This window comes from Manis pentadactyla, chromosome 4, assembly GCF_030020395.1.
Source record: "Manis pentadactyla isolate mManPen7 chromosome 4, mManPen7.hap1, whole genome shotgun sequence".
Classification (NCBI taxonomy): Eukaryota; Metazoa; Chordata; class Mammalia; order Pholidota; family Manidae; genus Manis; species Manis pentadactyla.
Genome location: NC_080022.1, coordinates 21,893,119 through 21,908,551, shown reverse-complemented (window position 1 = coordinate 21,908,551; position 15,433 = coordinate 21,893,119). Strand labels below are relative to the sequence as shown.

The following is a 15,433-nucleotide window of genomic DNA, read 5'->3' as shown; positions in this document are numbered from 1 at the left end:
GCCCCCTCCCCACTGCCCCCACCACGCGGAGCATGGGGGACCCAGATGAAGGCTTTAGGTGGGAGGCATATGAGCACATGGGTCACTTGTGGACCTCAAGATAAAATGTTTTTCAAATCTTCAATATCAATAATAATCAATAATAGTACATTTTTGAGACCCTATTGTGGTCATGTACTATGCTAAGCACTTTACCTATATTACCTCCCACAGAAAAGAGGCCAAGAGCTACTTCAGCTCTCATCCCCAGAGCCCTGAGGCGAAGAAGACGGACTGGCAGACTCCACTCCCACCCTGGGGCCACAGCCACCCACGCGTGGTACCCAGGGCATCCACGCCAGCAGCATCGGGCACTAAGGAGTCCTGCAGGGCCGATACAGGGGAAACAATCAAGCTCAAGCTTGGCCACTTGCCTCAAGTTGTACACCCTCAGCACAGCTCCCCAGACCCAAGGAGACCTAGAGCCAGACTGCCTGGGTTCAAATCCCAGCTCTGCCTGTTGCTAGCGGTGTGCCCTCAGGCAAATCCCTTCACTTCTCTATGCCTCAATTTTCACCTCTATAAAATGGGCATAATTATAGTATTTCCCCCGTAGGGCTGTGGTGAATAAATAGAGCAACCTATGTCAAGGGTCTGGCCCTGTGGTACACACAAACTCAGTATTTAGTCAGTAGTAGCTATTACTATCACTGCTACTTTAATGATCAAAGGGCATCCCTGAAGATTCAAATATCAAGAATTCCTGAGGCAGATTATTATTAAATTCCTGGTTTACTGGAGGGCTCAGAATCTGAGTCTGGGAGTCAAGTTGCCCTAGGTCCCTATCTCAGCTCTGCCAGGTAGGAGCTGTGACTCCAGGCACCAAGGGGGTGCTTCTCAGCTTTTACTGTGCACATGAATCCCATGTGGATCTTGTTAAAGGCAGATTCACATTCAGAGGTCTGGGGTGGGGCCCCAGATTGTGCTCCCCAGCGGTGCCAATGCTGGGCCTCAAAACACTCTTTGAGTAGCTGGTCTCCCAGCCCCTCTGAGCGTCTGTTCTCCTCTGTAGTATGAGGATAACAGGGAGATACACACCTCAGAGATTCTGCTGATACCTACATACCACTCCACAAAAATGCCCAAACTAGTCAAAGTTATGAATGATGACAAGCCTCCCCGAGTCACTCAGCCCTCACTGCTGGAACTTCCCTGGGTCTAGCCTAATTCTCTCCTGCTGCCTCCCCAGCCATCACATCGGCTTCAAGTCCTCCACAGAGCTGCTGGACGACTGGGGCCCGAGGGGAAGGCCTAGCAAAGGTGCTTCCAGCGCTCCCTTCTTACCCACAGCACTGCTCAAGCTGGCAGCAGGCCCCTTCCCCTAAAACCCAGATTGCCTGAGAATCCCACACGAGAGCAAGGGTCTTCTGACTCATCCATCTCTGTCCCTCCAGGGCCCAGCACAGTGCCAGCACCCAATGCTAGCCAGTAAATACAGTAATAGCTGAATGAGTTTTTAAACAGATAACCCTCAATATCTGCATATTAATTTTTTAATTGCATATGTGCATTATTGCATCATTATATAGGGTACCCTGCAATGGAAAGTTTAAAATGACCAGCTGTTAAAGGAAGGTAGGTAGAGCGCCTTGAGCACACCCACGTTAGAGACCAGCATTAGAGTGTGCCCTAGTGCTTGCATGTCCTAGAGCCTGCTCCCAGGGCACATCACCCCTCCGGGAGCCTCTGATTAGGTGTTGCTGGGGGACTGGCCATGTGCATCATGCGCAAGACACACCAGGCATTCTGATGCTCCCCAGAGGAAGAGGACCACAGTCCAGTGCGAGGGTGCTGGGCTCAGGCTGGGTTTGAGGCCCAGCTCCATGCAGCCGTGAGCAAGTCACCTCACTTCTCCAAGCCTCAGCCTCCTCATCTGCCAAATGCAGGTCCCTACGTGTGCCATAGGATGATATAATAAGCCTGAAGTGCCAGCACAGAGCAGGTACCCAGCCACTGACACTCTTGTTAACCCGGCATTTGAAGACATTTTAAACCAAGTCTTCTATGGGCATTTCCTCAGAGTCTGACAACAATGAACCAAATGGGTGGGATCAAGACATCGAGCAAAACCACCTATATTCATCACCTCCTAACTGGGGTACTAGGGCTGGCCATCCACTGCATCTCATGGACCTAACAGTCCATTTAAATTTGAGAACTTTACAAACCAAGTGTTTAAGCGCACTCAAAATAAGGGGAGACATCTGGGAACACATCTGGGATGACTGGCCATCTCTACAAGATGCAGTTGTGGGGACCTTTCACTTCATATATTAGGTGTCTCCATGTTATCTGAAAGTCTGATAATGAACTGTATTTTTGCAATCAAAAGAAAGCAAGGAATATATTTTTTAAAGAAAAAAAGGAGATAAAACAGAAAAAGTACCCACAAAATAGTAAATAATCCCATCAGGCATCAAATATGATGAAAATAATATACATTAAAAATCAAAACAGGATTGTTAGAAATGAATTGGGGTGTTTTTTCTACTATATAGTCTTAAAATGCCCAAAGATGGCACAGTTTTTAAAAAAGGAATACCCAAACTGCTCCCCCAAAACAAAATATTTATTCACATCAGGGCTAAACAGAAGGCAAAGTTTAGGGTTAGGGCTGAGTTTCAAGCAAACTGATCACAAAGGGATTTGAACACCAGGGAAACTGTTTTAAGGGGACTGACCAGGGCTGTCCTTGCTTCCTTGAAGACCCTGACCCTCAAGCAGCAGAGACGGGGTGCCCAGAGCAGCCTCCCCTTGCCCATCTCTCCCAGGGCCCCACAGAAGGCGTGGTAGTGAGGACTCATCGGGCATGGGGAGAGTTGGGGGACGAAGGTAACAGAGGGTGGTGGCCAGTGCTAAATGGGGCTTGGGAAGCACCCCAACACTGCTGCCCGTTTCAGGGCAGTGAGAATGGGGGGAAATTCTTTCAACAGGGACAGTGTCGATCTTCAGCCCTGCGTGGCCCCTGGCCAGGCTGCTGAAATGGACAGTTGTTGTGGGCACACGAGTGGAGGGGAAGGGGGACAGAGAGAGAGAGAGAGAGAGAGAGAGAGAGAGAGAGCCAAAGACTGTGAGAGACTCTGAGATACAGCCGGTCAGACAGACAGGAGGAGGTGGAGACATGGAGAGATACTTACTTCACGGTTTATCCGAATCTTAATGGTTCCAGTGAGAGAACAGTACAAAGCAAAAGAGACAGATATTAGGCCAGAGGCGGATGAGGTGGAGGGAGCACAGGAGTGGCCAGAATGGGCGATGCCAGCAGGAGGCAGAGCAGAGACGTGTGGCCCAGGCTGGGCCAGGGAGGAGGGAGTGGCGTGTCCCTGCCAGGGCCCAAGGGGAAGCCCGACTGGGACACTGAGGAGACCAAGGAGAGGCCCTCTGTCCCCAAAGCTGCCCAAGTCTGAGAGGCCAGGCCCCACCCACTCCCCAGCCAAGGGAGAGGAGGTAGGTGGGGGAGGAGGCAAGGAATTCTGGAAAATTCGGGGTGGCATGTCAGGCTCCCGGGAGGAGGTGGAAAAGAGGGAGAGAAGAGGTCATTTTGAGAGTCCCTGACGACCCCACCTTCCAAATGCGCGCCTTCCTCCTCCCATGTACCTCGGGCCTCTGTGCACGCTGCTCCCGGCCTGGGGGGTTCCCCTCTTCCCTCTCCAGCCTCCCAAAGCCAGCTCGACCCGCCTGCTCCCATGCAGCCTGCGCAGCTGACCCTGGCCCTACCACTCACTTGTTGGGTGACTCTAGGAAAGTCATTCCTCTTTTCCAACCTGTGTTTCCCCATCTAATCGGAAATTACAGTTGACCCTTAAGCAACGTGAGTTAGAACTGCAGGAGCCGGGGTCCACTCAGATGCAGATTATTTTCAATAAATATATTGGAAAACTTTTTGCAACAACTTGAAAAAGCATTTTTTCTCCAGCTCACTTTATTGTGACAATACAGTTCATAACACATATAACATACAAAATATGTGTTAATCGGCTGTTTATGTTATTGGTGAGGCTTCAGGTCAACTATAGGCTATTAGTAGTTAAGTTTTGGGGGAGTTTAAAGTTCTACACAAATTTTCGACCAAGTATAGGGTCAATGTTCCTAACCCCCACGTTGGTCAAAGGTCAGCTGTATTTTACTTTTATGACTATTTATATGTCTTGCCCACTAGACTCCATATGTTCAAGGAAAGCAGGAACCATGTCTGTCTTGTTTGTTGCTGTATCTCTGGTGCCCAGCACAATGCCTGGCACATAGTAAGTGCTCAAAATATATTTGATAAATGAGTAAATGGTTCTTCCCCAAATTTGGCTTGCTGCAGGGTGGGGGAGTCTGACCAGGGTTCCTGGCCCTGTCTGTCTCACTTACACCCACACTTGGGGAGCAGACTCATCACCTCTTCATACCCAAGCCCAGGCCTCCTGGCTGCCCGCCTTGTCTCTGGCCCCTCCCGCTGGTCCAGCCAGACCCAGCCGCTGCAGTCGGGGGCAAAAGGGGGTTAGCAGCAAAGGCTTGGGAAACACAGACAGGCTGAAGTTTGAGTCCGTTCTTGACTACTCACTAGCTGTGTGGCCTAGAACAAGTAGCTTCACCACTCTGAGCCCCTGTAAAGTGAGTCATGAGGCTAACTACCTGGTAGGGTGTAGGAATTATACAGAACTAAGTATTTAGTATAAAATTCTTAGCACGGTGCTTGGTACACAGTATATACTCATAAACATGAGTTATTATTCCTAAAGTACCACTCGGGTAACAGTCAAACCACTTTTAACAACTCCCTAGTTAGGCAAAAGCCCAAACTCCTTAGCCTGCTGTTCAAGTCCTTCCCAACCCAGTCCCTGCCTACCTTCAGCCTCACTGTGCATCATGAGAGTCCCACCTCCAAGCTTCTTGGCCCGTCACCTACAGGGGATCCTTGCTCACCTGTAGGCCTAGGAGTCCACCCTCTTCCCTTCGTCTTGCTCCAATGAAGCTCCCCATCTCCCAGGCCAACACCAGCTGGCAGGAAGCCTTCCTATGGCTGCCGCCCACTCTGTCCACCCCTCCTCTGGGCTCTCTGGCACTTGACTGCAGGCGATGGGGTGCTCAGAGCCCAGCATTTGAGTCCCCATGTATTCCCTGCCAGGTGCCCTGCCTGGACAGGGAGCAGGGGCAGGCAGCGTAGGTCAGCAGAGATGCCAGGACAGGGGCAGCACTCACATCCACGTAGTTGGCGTTAACATAGTCGGCATCAGGGTCTCCCAGCATCGGGTGGAGTTTCACTCGGTGCCGATCATCTGGAAACACAGAGCAGGGGGCCATGGGGTGGGCACGGGCTGAACTGAGAGCCCAGAGCTGGAACCGTGGGGGAAGGCCTCCTGGAGGCCAGAGGCAGGGCAGAGGCAGGTCAGCCAGGGACCCGAGAGGCTCAGGCCCACCAGCAGGCTCTGGGCACAGCGGGAGGCAGGCCAGGCCAGTGGCTCGGGTCTGGGCTGCAGTGTCAGAGAGGTCCGAGGCTCTGTGCTGCTAGGGCAAGTATTAGCTGTGTGATCTGGACAGGGGGCTAAACTACCAAGCCTAGTTTCCTCATCTGTAAAGTGGCAGTTACACTGTCCCATTTCACAGGGTTTTGGGGAGGAGTGAGATACTGGGTGCAGTGCTTAAGCACACGGCCTGGCATGCGATACACGGCTCCCTCTAGCTGTTCTCCCCCTTCCTATCCCCTCCCACCTACTGTTCCAGACCCCAGGCCCTTCCCCAGGACTCACAGGCAGGCATGGGCTCCTGCCGGCCACTCTTGACCTTGTCTTTCTTCTTTGTGGCATCCCAGCCTTCAAAGAAGCTCTGCCAGAAGGGAAAGTTGTAGTCACTGGGACACGGAAACCCCTCCACAGGTAAGATCTCTTTCCCCTCAGTAGGATGGGGTGGGTAGGGCCAGGTTCAGGGTTACATTTAGAGCCTGAGATAGACTCACTGTACATTCTTTTATTAGTAAGGGACTAAGTTTAAAACCAAGCAGTGTTGGTGGAGGGAAGTGAGAAGATGGCAAAAAGGGGCAGAGTCCAGAGACATTTCAGAATAAGGATCAGATTTAAGGTGAATCCAGGTTTGAGTGAGGAAGAAGGGAAAGGCAAGGGTCAAATTAAGAGGAGGATAAGGGTGTCAGAATCCAGATTAATGGAGGACGGGATGCGTGTCAGAGTTCAAACGGAACTTAGGATGAAAGTCAGGGTCAAAGTCAGGCTGGGCTGGGCTAGAGGTCAGGGTCAGTGCTGGTGTCAAGTTCATATAAGGGCTATAGGGTAAGGGTCATCATCAGGGTCCAGATGGAGACTGAGATAAGTAAGATTCAAGGTCAGATTTCAAGTCAGGGTTAGGATGAAAGTGAGAAACCAGATACAACTGAAACTAGGATCAAAGTCAAGGTAAAAAAACTTTAGGTTGACTTGGGGACTATCAGAGCAAGGGTGTATCCAGGGCTGGCCCAAGGGTTCCAGGGTTAGGGTCCACAGTGAGGAGGAATCAGGCGAGGCCCTGGCAAGGGGTCCTGGCTGGACTGGGGCCCTGCACCTCGTACTCCTGCTTGAAGCCGTAGCCCTCAGCTGTCTTCATCTGGTTGATGTGCTGCAGGAGGTCGGCCACACGCACTGCGGGATGCAGCTGCCCCGTGTGGTATGGGGAGCCCTTCCGGCCACACGGACGCCGCGGAGAGCCCCCCAGGAGGCTGCTGGCCTCAGTGACCCCACCGCTGCGCTGATCCCCTGCAGTCAGAGAAAGGGAAAGGGGTTCCTGACACACATAGGCTCCCAGCGTGAGGAGCCCCACATGGACCTGGGGGCTGAGGGAGGTTGTGCAAGTTGGCTGGATTTTTCGCTGGGGCCAAGCACCCAGCGGGCCCCAACCTGTGTGATCCTGGGCAAGTCCCTTCCTTTCTGCATGTCCACTTTCCCTTCTACAATGAGCAGGTCGGATCACATGGCCTCTGATGGCCCTTCTGACCCAGCCCTGCTTCCTGTGATCCTGTGGTCCCCTCACACCAGCTCACTGATCCCCAGAGGGCCCACCTCTGTGACTTCACTGCACGGCCTGCAGGGGGCAGCACTCAGCAGAGCCTGTGACGGCCCCCACCTCCCTCCCCCTACTCAAGGAACAATCTGCAACATTGGCATCTCCCAGCAATTACCCCCATTCAAAGACAAGCAAATCCCCAAATTAGCTGTTGCCGCACCCTCTCTGCAGATTAACTCGAGGAACCTGAATAGAGGCATTTCTCCTGCGCAAGCACTTCCATTGTCAGCCTGTGTAGCGGCGTCAGCCAATCCAGGAACCAATCAGGGAACAGGCCAAGAGGTTCACAGTGCACCTCACACCCTGGGAAAACTATCCCTCCCCTCCAGAGCCACCCACTCCCCTGCTCTTCTGGTCAGCATCCCCACGGACATTCCACTCTGGTGCCTGAGATCAGGTCCTGAGATTGAAAAAACAGCCCCACTCAGTCACCCACCTTCAGACACTGACTCCCACACACCACTTAACACTCATGCTCTCCTGCTGCCCTGGGTAAGGTACAGGGGCTCATTCAAGGCCAGGCCTCCACATTTCCCACAGCTCTTCTCTGCTGAGATCGGAGCCAGTAGTGCAGGTGGGCCACTCCCCGTGGGGCCTAGATGCCAGCCCCTGCCCTTCTCTGTGCCTTCCACATGCTGCTCTCTCTGCCTCCAACATCCTTCCCCTCCTGTTTCTGCCTGGTGAACTCATACTCATCCTTGCAATCTCAGCTGAAATGACCCTCCTTCAGGAGCCTTCTCTACGGCCTGGCCTCTAATTCCCACTCATATGATTGACAGAATGAATGTAAGAGCAATGGGACAGACCCCTGCACAGCTCAACTGTTCCAAACTCCAATCCCTGTCTGCAGCCAGGGAGACTGCTGTGCCCCTTCCGTGCCACAGCCTGAAAACTGCCTCCAGGTGGAAAGGCGATCTAGTCCCATGGCAGGGCTGCTCACCTTTTTCTCTTCTCCCAGGAACCACAGTCCTGAGCTGCCTGTCTCCTACTATCTGAAAACAATCACTTCGCGTATTTTACCCAGATTTCAAGCCGCGCACAGCTGGAGGGTAAGTCACACGCTAGTTACACCATCATGGTCAGATGTCCTAAAACGTTCATTTTTCAGATGGGGAAACTGAGGTCCAAAGAGGAGAGACTGGCTTAATGCAGTGGTTGCCAAGGTATGTTCCAGAAAACACTGTTCATGCCACATGACTAAGCAGTATTCCATTAAAAAGAAGAGAAGGAGGATGAGGAGGGATTCTATGTTATAAAGAGTCTGTGAAATTCTGGTTTAAACAAAAATAAGTTGGTTTTTTTCCCGGTAAGATCTCTCAGGCTTCCTACTTGCAAATGTACATTTTAAATCTCCAAGAGATGAGTGGAAATAGCAATGTTTCACCACCATCTTTCACCACGGAGAGCTTTTTCTGGTTCAGGAAACATTCTCAGGGAAACAGTGTAACGCAGTGATTAAGAAACAGTCTCTGGAGTAAGACAGGCCTGTGATCAAATCCCAGCTCTGCACGTGACCTTGGGCATGTTATGTACTCTCTCTAAATTTCTGTTTTCACATGTCAAGTGCAGAGAAAGACTGTTACCCTCCAATATGATGGTGTAAGTATTAAGTAAGATAATGGTTATAAAGTACCCAGCCCAGATGCTGGCACACAGAGAGCACCTGCAGATGGAGCTGTTGACATGATTAGCAGTTTCCAGGCAAGGGAGGGGCCCCCTGAGTCCCAGAAAGCCAGGGCAGCTGGCTGACAAAAGGGGGCTTTCCTGTCTTGGTCCTCCATTGTAGGATCTTGGTCCAGAACCTGACAATTCTAAAGAGCATCTCCAACAGTCACACAAGCCAAGCGCAAAGATTTCAAGAAAAAGGGATTCTGTTGGCTCAACAAACTTAGAGACAGAGGCTTCCAGCACTCTCTGTGGAAACCGTGCCGACAGCTCCACGGAGCACTCTCCAGGTGAGGAGAGGGCCAAAGCAGGGTGGCAAAGACTCTAACAGCTCATCCCAGAGACCCCGAAGGGCTGGCATCCCTGATACAGCCTCACAAGTAGGCATGGAATCAGCTTGCAATGGCCGAAGACGAGCAAAAACCCCACCTGGCTGGGATCCTGATGGGAAGCCAAAGCAAAATCTGGGGTCTTCCCGCAGAGCCCGAGGAGACACAAGATATTCCATGAGGACCACCAGAAGACGACAGGATGATGAACAATGATGCTGCCAAGAGGACCTTCCATTTCCTGGGCCCAGAGAAGACAGATCCCAACCCTCCTTATCCATGAACCCCCCTGTGGGATTTGACTCACCCTCTGCCCCTGCCTCTGGCCCCACCCCAAGGACCAGCTTGCTCACAACTAGCAGCCCCTGAAAGGAAGATGAGAGCCCACCCTCAGCTTCCAGGTCACTGCTGTGAAGTTCTCCCAGGCTCTCCCCAGCTCCATCGTGGCTGCAGGACATGTTTTGCAAGTAACCACCTGACAGCCGGTGTCCCTGGGGCTAAGGCCCAGGGTGATGAACACTGGGACTGGAGTCAGAGAGACCTGAATTCAAATTCTGCCTCAAGTCACTTGATCTCCTGGGCCACAGTTTCCTCATTTGAAAATGAGAATCCCCAGACCTTCCTCAAAGGTGGGCCCTTTGCCCGATTCCCATCCACTCTCAGATGAAGACAGGCCCCGAGTAATATAATCTAGTAGCACCCTAAAATTGTCCTTCACTGGTTGCAATTAGCAAATAACTTCAAGGAAACACAGCCCATAATAACAGCTAGCAATAACAATATAATAATATGTAACATATTGAGTGTTTTCATATGCCTGGCATGATTTTTAAATCACTTAATCCTCAGAATATCCCTATGATGTGGGCACTGTTGTTACCCCCATAAATGAGGAAACTGAGGGGTTCAGTTACTTGGTCATTAAGAGGCAGCACTGGGACTCAAACCCAGGCCCATCTGATCTGCAGTCCTGCTGGACCCCTGCTTTCTCTGTTTCCTTCTTTCTGATGAAGGAACATTTGTGGTGATGAAAAGCCGGGCACTTAACTTGACAAGCCACGTGCATGAGCCCACTGGCACCCACAGGGGTCAAGAGCCAGAGGGGTCAAGAGCTCCAGACAGACAGGGCCCAGAAGGATTTGAGGGGTTTTAGAGGCAGGATTTCAGAGACAGTGGGGGCACACTCCCACATGCTGGGAACATCCCAGCTGGCTTCTTCACAGCTAGCCTGCCACCATTTACTCAGCATGAGAAGTCCCTATTTTAAAACTGGCACAATAAGGCTGCATTAGGATCACCTTGGCTTTCTGTCCTAAACTACAAAAGTCTGGCCTCCACTGTCTGGAGAAGAAAAGGAGGCAGAGGCAAGACCCATGTGGGGCATGGAGAAAGAGAGGGAAGGGGCTGAGATTCAGCCCAGCTCCTGAACACACCTGGAGTTTCCCAGCCATTAGCCATATCCTGCCTTCTGTCTTCAGTGCACGCTCCTCCTCACCATCAGCCCCATCATATCCACCTCAGCCAAAACCCTGCCCACCCCTGCCCAAAGATGTACTTTCTCAAAGCCCGGACAACACTACTTGCCCACTCCATCCACAAGGCAGTTCACCTAGGCCTGACTTTGCTGATTCAGTATTATCTCCCCAGCTGGTCAGTAAGTCCCCTGGGAGCAGAGACCATGTTTCCTGCCTCTCTGAATCTCTCGACAGGACTCAGCAGCAAGGCTGCACCCACACCACACTCACCTCCCACTCTCCCCACAGCCCACTTGAGCTTTCAGCCCACTCAGACCTCTCCAAGTTTTTTTCTCCTGTGGCACCTCTGTGCATTTGCACATGCTCTTCCACACCCATCAATATGCTTTCTTCCCCATGTTCAAAATCTAGCCCATTCCTCAAGGCCTAGCATAATATAGCAGAGACAGCAATTTGCAATTCAGAAAGACCTACATTTAATCCTTGCTAGACACCTGACTTCTCCTCACAGAGCCTCTCTGTTTCCTCATTTGTAAAACGAAGAGTTAAAAATAGCTTCCATATGGGCGCTGGTAAAAATTTAATGAGGGAGATCACAAAGAGTACATGATAAATAAGTGCATGTCAATGAATTTGAAAACTTAAATGAAATGGACAAACTCCTAGACAACTGCAACTTACAGAAAGTCGCTTGCAAAAAAAAAATAGCTTAGATAGTCCTTTACTCCTTTAAATAACTGAATAAAAAGTCTAAAATTTTTCCCTAAAGAAAACAAGAGCAACAGAATGTTTTACTTTCAAAGTGTCAATTATTAAGAGAAGGGACCTCAATGCATTTTATAAGACTAAAAGACTATTGATACCAGAAACCAGAGAATAGTACAAAAAGACAAATTAAAGGCTAATCCCACTCAGGAATACAGATTAAAATCTTGAACAACATTATAAGCATACTGAATCCAGCAATATATAAAAAATATAATGTATCATGACCAAGTTGAATCCATCTCAGGAATTGAAGGTTATTTTAACATTAGAAAATGTAAAAATGTCACTCACCTCATTAACAAACTAATGGGAAATGAGAAGTACAGAAAAAAAGCATTGGAAAGTTTAATGTCCGTTTAAAAGAAAACCTCTTGGCAAACTAAAAACTAAAAGGAACTTTGTTAATCTGATAAAACATTTCTACCAAAAATTATAGCAAACTTCATTCTTGGTGTTTAATGTTAGAAGTATTGCTTTTAAAATCAGGAAAACAGGACAATGATTCTTTTTATCACCAGTTCCATTCAACATAGTCCTAGCAGTGCCATGCAGAAAGATGAGGGGGAAAAGGATAAAAAATGAGAAAGAAGAAATAGAACTGCAGTATTCATAGATCCTTTGATTATACTCAAACAATCTGAAAGACCCCTCAGACAAACTAGAATAAGAAAGTCTATCAAGGAGTATGGATATAAGATCAATATATATACATACAAAAATCAACTACATTCCTCTATATGAGCAACAATTAGAAATGAAATATTTTTTTTAAGTGGACTATTTGTACTGGAAAAACTGGATATCCACATGCAAAAGAATAAAGTTGGACCCTTATCTAACACCATATACAAAAATTAACCCAAAATGGATCAAAGACCCAAGACTATAAAACTCTTAGAAGAAAACATAGGGCAAAAGCTTTATGACACTGGATTTGGCAATGATTTCTTGGCAATGACACCAAAAGAACAGGCAGCAAAAGAAAAAAAATAGGTAAATAGGGCTTTGTGAAGATAAAAATTTTTGTGCGTCAGAAGACCCAATCCACAGGTAAAGAGGCAACTCACAGAATAGGAGAAAATACTTGCAAATCATATATCTGAAAAGGAATAGAGAATTCCTAAAACTCAACAACAAAAACCAAGCAACCCAATTCAAAAATGGACAAAGGGCTTGAAGAGACAGTTCTCCAAAGATGATATACGAATGGCACATGCTCAACATCACATCATTCATCACTATGGAAATGCAACTCACAATGAGATACCACCTCATACCCATTAGGATGACTGCTATCAAAAAATTAGAAAATAACAAGTGTTGGCAAGCATGTGGAAAAACTGGAACCCTTGGGCACTGCTGGTGGGAATGGAAAACAATATAGCCACTGTGGAAACAGTATGACAACTGATCAAAAAATTAAAAATAGAATTACCATATGATCCCACAATTATATTTCTGGCTACATAACCAAAAGAATTGAAAGCAGGGTCTCAAAAAGATATTTGTATAGCCACGCTCTCAGTAATGTTATTTGCAATAGCTAAAATACAGAAGCATCCCAAGTGTCCATTGATGAATATGGATAAGAAAAATGTGGCATATACATACCATGGAATATTACTCAGCCTTAAAAAGTAAGGAAATTCTTTTTTAAGTGTCTATGTTATTTTATTTTTTTACTGTGGTATAATAGATGTGTAATATATTAGTTTCAGGTTTGCAACATAGTGGTTCAACATTTGTATACATGCAAAACGATCACAATAGATTTAGTTACCATCCATTACTATATGAAGTTAACACATGTTTTATGTATTTGGGTGCTCCTATGTTGGATACATATATATTTATAGATGATTTATCTTCCTGTTGGATTGACCTCTTTATCATTATATAATACTCCCTTTGCCTTTCATTACAGTTTTAAAGTTTATTTGCCTGATATGAGTATAGTTGTGGTTTCCATTTGCATGGAATATCTTGTTCCATCCCTTCACTTTCAGTCTGTGTGTGTATCCTTACTTCTCAAGTGAGTGTCTTATAGATGTGTCTTGTGCTGTTTTCTTTTGTTTTGCTTTATCTACTCAGCCACTCTGTGTCTTTTGATAGGACTATTTAGTCCATTTTCACTTAAAGTAGTAATTGATAGGTATGTACTTATTGCCATTTTGTTAACTGCTTCCTGTTGTTTTTATAGATCCTCTCTGTTCCTTTTTTCTCTTTCTTTCTTCCCTTGTGGTTTGAGGACTTTCTTTAGTGCTACATTTAGATTCCTTTCTTATTTTCTTTTGTGTATTTAAAAGTTTTCCCTTTGTGGCTACCATGAGGTTCTCGTGTATCCTCTTCTGCATGTAACAGTCTATTTTAAGTTGATAGCAACTTAAACTTGAATACACTCCAAAACTCTACATTTTTGCCTGCAATGTTTTATGTTTTTTGAGGTCACATTTTACATCTTTTTGTTTTAGGTATCCCTAATTATTTTGGTTTTAGTTAATTTTACTACTTTGTGTTTTAACCTTCTAGTAGTTTTATAAGTGATTAATCCACTACCTTTACTATATATTTACCTTCTCAGGGAGAGTTTCTTTCATGTATTTTCTTGTTATTAATTAATGCCATTTCTTTTTAGCTTAAAGAAGTCCCTTTAACATTTCTTATAAGCCCAGTTTAGTCACTGTAACTCCTGTAGCTTTTGTTTGTCTAAAAAACTCTGTCTCTCCTTCAATTTTGAATGATATAAAAGGGAAGGAAATTCTGAAAGATGCTACAAGATGGAGGAACCTTGAAGGCTTTATGCTAAAAGAAGTAAGCCACTCCAGAAGGACAAATACTGTATGTATTCCATTGATATGAGACAATTAGAGTAGTCAAATTCATAGTAACAGAAAATAGAACGATGGTTGCCAGGGGCTGGGAGAAGGTGGAATGGAGAATTATTGTTTAATGGGTACAGCGTTTCAGTTACACAAGATGAAAAGAGCTACAGGGTTGGGTGGTGGCGATGGCTGCAAAATATTATGAATACATTTAATACCACTGCATTGTACACTGAAAAATGGTTAAGATGGTAAATTCTGAGTTATGTGTATTTTACCACACACACACACACACACACACACACATACAATGTACCATTTCCAGTGGAAATCAAAAGTACAAGGACCTGGAGGTATATCTAATAAAAGATGGACAAGATTTTATGGGGGAAATTATTGAAAGATGTTCAAGCCTAAATAAATAGGATGGTATCTATCATATTCATAGACAGAAAGACAATTTCAGAAGAAGTCAAGTGCTCCCCACACTGATCTAAAGATTCAGTACAAAGCCATCCACCAAAGCTCTTCAAGGAACTCAGAAAGATGATTCTAAAATGAATAAGAAAGAGAATGAGGACAAATACAGCCAAGACAGTCTTGATGAAGAACAAAGTTGGGAGGGTTTGATGTTTCAGATATCAAGACCTACGTAACTATAGTAATTAAGCAATGAGGTGCTGACATAGGAAACACCAATTTGGCTGGTGAAAGAGAAATGGAAGCCTAACAATCCACAAACATATGGAAATGTAATAGATGATAAGGGTGGTACCACAGATCAGTGATGAAAGTACAAACCATAATAACTGAGGGTTTTCCCCATAGGGAAAATAAAATAAAATCTTAATTCATATCACACTCAAAGTCAATTACAGTTGGATAGAGACTTACATGTGAAATGCAAAACATCAAAACATCAAAACTTTTAGAAAAAAGTAAAAAATATCGGGTGACCTTGCAAAAAAGGAAGACTTCTTTAAGAAACCATAAGAAAAGTAGAAATCAGAAAAGGAAAAGATTGATGAACTTGACTAAATTTTTTTTTAAAAACATGTTTATCCAAAGACACTATAAATAACCTACAAAGATGAGCCACAAACTGAGAGAAGATATTTGCAATTCATAAGTGACAAGTGATCATCATCCTAAACATATAAAGAACGCCTAAAAACCACTAAGAAAGCAACAGAAAACCTAATAGAAAATTAGGTAAAAGACATGAGCAGGCATTTCGTGGAAGAAGAAACCTGAATGGCCAATGATGATTTGACGATATGTTCAACCTCATTAGTAATCA

The 15,433-nt window shown here is 46.4% G+C and overlaps 1 protein-coding gene across 11 annotated transcripts in view; it reads right to left on the bottom strand.

Moving 5' to 3' along the window:
- Positions 1 to 15,433, bottom strand: part of PTPRU (protein tyrosine phosphatase receptor type U) — an 80,045-nt gene that overhangs the window by 14,810 nt on the left and 49,802 nt on the right. For 6 of the 11 annotated variants that reach the window (XM_036915040.2, XM_057499915.1, XM_057499912.1 and 3 more), the window contains 4 exons: positions 6,577 to 6,767; positions 5,775 to 5,850; positions 5,227 to 5,303; positions 3,177 to 3,194 (listed from right to left, as the gene is read on the bottom strand). In XM_036915040.2, the coding sequence (XP_036770935.2) occupies positions 3,177 to 3,194; positions 5,227 to 5,303; positions 5,775 to 5,850; positions 6,577 to 6,767 (362 nt within the window). Of the gene's footprint in view, positions 1 to 225; positions 364 to 3,176; positions 3,195 to 5,226; positions 5,304 to 5,774; positions 5,851 to 6,576; positions 6,768 to 15,433 lie in introns of those variants that run through there. The other 5 variants (XM_036915041.2, XM_036915044.2, XM_036915039.2 and 2 more) reach the window with 3 other exon arrangements.